The 7,032-nt window shown below is 39.5% G+C and overlaps 1 protein-coding gene across 2 annotated transcripts in view; it reads left to right on the plus strand.

Annotated features, from left to right (window-relative positions):
- Positions 1-6,763, plus strand: part of MASP2 (MBL associated serine protease 2) — a 30,959-nt gene extending 24,196 nt beyond the window's left edge. For both annotated transcript variants that reach the window (XM_074306290.1, XM_074306291.1), the window contains exons 9-11: positions 3,511-3,648; positions 4,167-4,241; positions 5,946-6,763. In XM_074306290.1, coding sequence (XP_074162391.1) covers positions 3,511-3,648; positions 4,167-4,241; positions 5,946-6,712 — 980 coding nt within the window. In that variant the 3' untranslated portion in view covers positions 6,713-6,763. The remainder of the gene's footprint in view (positions 1-3,510; positions 3,649-4,166; positions 4,242-5,945) is intronic.
- Positions 6,764-7,032: the final 269 nt, after the last annotated feature.

The raw sequence follows: 7,032 nt of genomic DNA on the forward strand, positions 1-7,032 counted from the left end.
CCTGTCCCTCCTTCCCCCTTTCCTACTCTATCTTTTCCTAAATATTTGCCTTGAGGCAGGAATTCTTTTTTTTTTTTTTTTTTTTTTTTTTTGGTTCTTGTCTTTGCATCCCAGCCACTTAATATAACACCTGGCATCTAGTAGGTGCTTTAAGAAAACCCTTGTTGAAATTTATCACGTGCCTCTGCAATATCACCTATTCATTTATTTAGCAAATGTATTTTTCTTAATAAATATATATATTTTTATTATTATAGCTTTTTATTTACCAGATATATGCATGGGTAATTTTACAGCACTGACAATTGCCAAGCCTTTTATTCCAATTTTTCCCCTCCTTCTCCCCACCCTCCTCCCCCAGGTGGCAGGTTGACCAATACATGTTAAAGTATAAATTAAATACAATATATGTATTCATGTCCAAACAGTTATTTCAGCAAATATGTATTAAGTATCTATTGTATAGAGCTTGAGGCTGATGGAAGAAGAAAGTTTAGCTATGATGTGGTCCCTGTTCTCATGGAACATGAAGTCCGACAAGGTTAGGAAAAAATGCAAATACAGAGAAATCCAACACACAGTGGTACCTGATCTGTGCATCAGAGAGGGGCAGAACAGAAAGCCAAACTTTTCCTAATAAATGGAGCTGTAAAAAATTTTAAATTCCACGTTTTATGGTGCAGCCCATTGTTTTCTTATCTGGCCATTTCCAAATGGTAAAGTGATACTTCTGAGGACAGTCACCCTGGTGCCGAGGTGGAAATTTTTACATTCTCTTCACAGAAAAAAAATCTAGTGATAGTGAAGAACTTAGAGGTCATGTAGCCCTTTTCCCGTGTGTAGTTTTTTTCAAGGTCCTTTCTGTTCTAATGTCTCACCAAGTTATAAATTGAACATTATCCTTGGAGCCAGGTAGACCGTGTCCAATTTTCTCCCCCTTATCTCTCTGTATGTTATCCCCCTTCAGCACTAGAATAAGATAGACAGGGGACTCTGGAAGTCCTTTGAAATCCCTTTTTCTTAGGAAGGAAAAAAAAAAAAAGGTGGACCTAGTGGATGAAATTTTACAAGAAATAATTTAAAGAAGAGGATCCCGTAAATTAAAAATTGTAAAGGAATTGTCATTCCAGAAGGCATTGAATGGTCTAAAGCAATGAATGTGGATGCACAGGGAACTCATTGGAAAAAGCTACAGTTTTAAAAGGCATGTGCAGACGGTGAAGCAAGAATGGGTAAGGAAGGCCAGAGTGACACAGCTCTTTGAGAATTATGCCAGAAACCCCTGAACTCAGGAGAAGCTAAGGCTGGCAGGGAAAGCTAAGAACAAGGAGGATTTTTAAAAACTTATCTTGGGACAGCTGGGTAGTGCAGTGGATAGAGCACCAGTCCTGAAGTCAGGAGGACCTGAGTTCAAATTTGACCTCAGACACTTAACCCTTCCTGGCTGTGTGACCTTGGGCAAGTCACTTAACCCCAATTGCCTCAGCTAAAAAAAAAAAAAAAAAAAAAAAAAAAAAAAAAAAAAAGGAAAAAAACTTATCTTGGAGAAAAGAGGATTGTCAGAAAAGATAGAACTACTGTTAGGGATAGATGAGGAGACAGTAATGAATATGGAGAAGTAGGGGTGTCCAATTCCAGTGGTGTTTCTGGATTGGTTTTGCTATTTACCAGCTAAGGAGAATTTAAGATGGGGGAAAAATGCTAATGAGGGTGTTGTTTCCTTACAGTAATAATGAGAGCACCTAGCTCTGTTTCATAGGTTCAAATGACCAGATTGTCATTCTTTTTTTGTCATGTCTCTTTATGACTCCAATTGTGGTTTGGCTGAGGTACTGGTTTGTCATTTCCTTCTTCAGCTCATTTTACAGATGAGGAAACTGAGGCAAACAGAATAAAATAACCTACACAACTAGTAATAATTGTGAGGCCAGATTTAAACTTGGGAAGATGAGTGGACTCCAGCTCTGGCACTTTATGCACTATGGAACCCGAGTCCATTCTTCTACTTGGCTGCCACTAATGACGCAAGTCAAGATTACAGTCAACTAAAACCTACAAGTAGAAGAATACTATCTGAGATTAGATAGAGGAGAGATCTAGGCAGATGGCAGTTTTGCTGCGCTCGATTGTATCAGACCACATCTAGGGTACTGTACTGAGTTTCAGGGTCCATATTTTGAAAGGGACTCTGTTAAGGTCCTTGGGATTAAGTCAACAAGCATTTGTTAAATACCTACTATATATATCAGTGGATATATATAGGTGGTTCTGTGGATAGTGTTGAGCTCAAACCTGGTCTCAAGATACTTCCTAGCTGTGTGACCTTGGGCAAATCACCTCACTGTCTGCCTCAGTTTCCTTTTCTGTAAAATGAGCTGAAGAAATGGCAAACTACTCCAGTATCACTGCCATGAAAATTCAAGATGGGGTCATGAAGAATTGGACACCATTGGAAAAAAATGACTGAACTGAACCCATAGTTAAGACTCTGCCATTGTTCCTGGAATGGATGGATGCCTCAATCTACTTTTATACAGCTCCATTCACTCTTCTGTATCTGTATCCCCTTAAAGGATACTTATTTATTCATTCATTCATCCATATAGAAGGGACAGATTGGCCGTTTTGCCCCAGGAGCCAGAACTGGGATCACGGGGCAAAAATCACAAAAATATAACTTTCTATAAAAGGGAACTATCCCAAAGTAGAATTGACTGCCCCAGAAGGTAGCAGGCTCCTTCTCACCAGAGACCTTGAATTCTCACTCCACTGGTCAGGAACACTGCAGGAATCCCTTCCAGTAATGGGAGGCCATGTGGTCTCTTGAGGGACCGTCCAATTCTATAAGGCGACCTATCCCTTCCTTTAGGAAGGGCATCATCAAAATCTAACAGTATAGAAATGGCAGTTCACTTATCTGTGGCCTTTTATGTATTATATGCTTTGCTTCCTAATTTATAACAAAGGTTCAGAGAGGTTAGGTGTCTTTCTCATGATCACACAGCTAACTATTGAACCTAGCACTTGAACTCATTTCATCTGACTTTAAGTGCAGGCCTTTTTCCATCTTAGGGCAGCCAGGTGGTGTTTTGGATAGTGCCAGGCCTGGATAAAACTCCTCTGAGTTAAAATCTAGCCTCAGACACTAGCTGTGTGGCCCTGGACACAGGCTGTTTGCCTCAGTTTCTTCATTTGTCAAATGAGCTTAAGAAGAAAATGGCAAACTACTCCAGTGTCTGCCAAGAAAACCCCAAAATTGAGTTGGACATAACTGAAAACGACTAAATTGCATCTTAAAGGATGCAGGTGATGTTTTGAAGTCGCTCTATAGAAGAAATTAAGAGATGCCCACTGTGTGCAGGCTAACGACTTTGCTCAGGGATGGATGGCTCCACACTGCCACGCATCTGTATGAGTTGCTTATAGGCTCTAGCCCATTTTCATCTTGATACATAAAATATTTTGCTTCATTTGTTTTTTCCTCCTCCTCTCCTCCCTCATCTTTATTAGTTGTTGACTGTGGCCCGCCTGATGATCTATTCAATGGCCAAGTGACATACATCACAGATAGTGAAGTGACCACGTATGAAGCCGTGATTCAATATAGCTGCAAAGGCCCCTTCTACACTATGAAAATGAATAATGATGGTAAGATAATCCTTTTTCGGCACTGAGATGGACGATGTTGGAAACACATACACTCAAGGCCTGAAAATAAACTTTAACCAACATTTTTGGCCAAGGCTAGAAGAAAGATTAAAAGGCACTTTTCCCATTGCTAAGTGAAATATTATAGCTCAAGTGACATTTAATGTCAATTTGCTAGAATTCGAAAACAGATCTTATCTAGTAAATGACTACTCCAAACACACAATATATTCCAAATGGTTTAATTTAACAAGCCAAAAACCGTATCATTAAGTACTTGAGATCTTGATACATATTCAAGTTACACATCTAAAAGGTTTCCACTTTGCAAGCAAACATGGTAATGCAGAGACCTCCTGTTTATGAAATCATGTAAAATGGTTATTCAGACACCTCTATTTCCCACTGATGCTCAAGAGTCAACATCCTTCAACGTGGTATTCAGACAAATGACAACCATCTTATATATGCAGTTAATTTAAGCTTTTTTTTTTTTTCTCCTTTTCAATGATTTGCAGGTAAATATCAGTGTGGGGCTGATGGCTTCTGGAAGAACTCCAAAGGAGAAAATTCACTCCCAGTCTGTGAGCCTGGTAATGGATATACTTATATAAGAAATTTATAATTGATGGAGGGCAGAAGAACTTGGTATTAGAATATAACTAGGGCTTTTAGCTGTAGTAGGCAAAATCTGACTCTAGCGACTGGCCCTTAAACCCAGTTACTAGTGCCAGCTAACAAATTCTCATTACTCCCTTTCCATATGGAGCGGTTGTTAGGTGGCAGCTACATTAGCCGTTTGATTGTGGTTGACCTTTTAATGAGGCAAGCATAAAAAGTTAAATGATTTTTTTAAACTACTATCTTTACCCATTTGTAAATATGTTCTTCCACTGAGTTACTTTCCTTCTATGTAAAAATGCTATTAAAACCCAGAGCTAATAACTTGTTGATTATTTCCCTAAGCTGCAGCTTTCGAGGGCATCTCATTTTTAAACATTAATGCAATTTGCCTTTAATAGTACTTTCATTTAAAATTTTACCAGAATTGGCTCTCAAGAAATATTTGAGCAAAGTGATTAAAGCTGAAGAACGTGAGGGTAATAAGTGTGTTATTACCTTCCCATTTTTTTTCTTTTACTTAGATTCTATCATATAACACTTGTAAATTGTTGTTTTTATAAGTATCCTGCCACAACGGGAAGTTGAGAGATGTTGTAATAATCGGAGTTTAGTTAGCAATAAAGACCTCAAGTAAAATGTAATACTCATAAAAGCCAGCCAGGGAATAATAATTTCTGGACTGTAAATGCCCCAGCAACAACAGTACCAGTGTGGGTGTCCTATTTTTATACATTAAAACACAGCAAACTGAATGCTCCAAGTTGAAAGCACTTTGCTAATCTTGACATCCTAATCACAACAGAACCTGTTGTACTAGGATGGCAGATTGCCCCATTTCTAAAGATGGGGAAAACTGAGGTGATACAGGGTTTTATTCTTATATACTCCAGCGCAATTCTTTTATGAACTAGTCTAGGCATCTTGTTCTTTATGGCCATCATCCTATAAGTTAATTTGCTTCTATCATGTTTATGGTCACAAAATGATTTTCAGAATCTTCAAAATTAGGAGCTATATAGCAGCTAGGTAGTGCAATAGATAGGCCAATTAGAGGTGGAATCATAAAGCTTTGAGTTCAAGCGTGACCTCAGCTATTTCCTAGCTGTGTGTGGTTGGAGGCAACTGTTAAATTTTCACCATTACCATTTACACCTCTGAAATCAAAAGCTACAAATTAGGGCTTGATTTAACTTTGTAAACCTAAGGGAACACAATGTTAATGCAGGTTAAAACTGTGTCATGTATACTTTGGGGGAGGGGTGGAAAGAACTGGTTTTTAAAACATTTTACTGGTAAAACCCATGTAAAACTCTGGACAGGTCACATCCTCTGCCTCAGTCTCTGTATCTATGAAACAGTAATAATAGCGCCTACCTCCCAAGGTGTTTAAATGAGGTAAAGTGCTAATCTTTATAGGGTGAAGTTTCTGGCAGCCCATAAAAGTATAAAGGCTCTCCCTGGAGCACCTGACAATCAGCAGGATTCTCTGAATGGTGACTCAATTCTTAGTGCTTTGGGGAGCATCGAAAGGCCTGCCCCGTCCCTGAGATCTTTTAAAACCGTTACCTCATATGAACAATCTGAAAACAAATTTCCACCATCCCTTTTACACTCTCCAAGTTTTCCTTGCCTTTGCAGTCATCTCCTAACACAACTATCTGTCCTCCCAACAGTTTGTGGTGTGGCATCTCAGAGACTGGAGCGAGTACTTGGAGGGAGGAAGGCCAAGCTTGGCCAGTTTCCCTGGCAAGTCATGCTCCTTGGGGATGTTCTCGCTGGAGGTGCGCTTCTGCAGGACAACTGGGTGCTTACAGCTGCTCATGCAATCTCGGAGCAGAAAGACCTAGCATCTCTGGAAATCAAGATGGGGCTTCTGAAGCGATCCTCGCCTCACTACACAGAGGGCTGGGCAGACCAAGTCTTTATACACGAGGGCTACACATATGACGAGGTCAATTTTGACAATGATATCGCACTGATTAAGCTGAAGAATCACGTGCAAATCAACAGTAATGTCACACCAATCTGCTTGCCAAGAAAAAACGGAACTCGTGTGAAAGCAAATGATTTGGGAATGGTGTCTGGCTGGGGAAGGACTGAAAAAGCTTTCCGAGCTCACAGCCTCATGTATGTTGAACTACCAGTTGTTGACCAGCAAACATGCCAAGCAGCACTAGAAAATAAGAAGTCCCCAGGAGGCAAACCTCTCGTCCTAACGGACAACATGATATGTGCTGGTTTTCAAAGTGGCGGGAAGGATTCTTGTTCTGGGGACAGTGGAGGGCCCTTTGCATTTCAAGATCATGAAACCAAAAAATGGTTTATAGGTGGGATTGTGTCTTGGGGTTTGGGATGTGGTGAGGCAAATCAGTATGGAATGTATACCAATGTCATTAACTATCTTCCTTGGATTGAGAATATAATTTTGAATAACTCTTAAATTACAGACACTTCCATTATGTTCTCCCTTAATAAAAACTATTTCAAGAAATCTGTATTGTAAGCTTCTAACAAAGTAAACAGAATTTGGAACACTAAGATGAAAATCAAAACAAAACCTCCCAAACATTCTAAGACAAGGTTTCTGAAAACACAAGAGTACATTTTTAACAGCCCAGGTTAACCTTTCTACAAACAGGAAACATCTGCTTTGAAGAGGAACTATAGTTGGAATTGCTTCTTTCTAAGCAGGATTTCCTTCTATCTAATCCCCCTTGTGACCAATGGGCAGAGTATTGCATAGCATTATTATAGATCACT

This window comes from Sminthopsis crassicaudata, chromosome 3 (assembly GCF_048593235.1).
Source record: "Sminthopsis crassicaudata isolate SCR6 chromosome 3, ASM4859323v1, whole genome shotgun sequence".
In the NCBI taxonomy this organism is placed as follows: domain Eukaryota; kingdom Metazoa; phylum Chordata; class Mammalia; order Dasyuromorphia; family Dasyuridae; genus Sminthopsis; species Sminthopsis crassicaudata.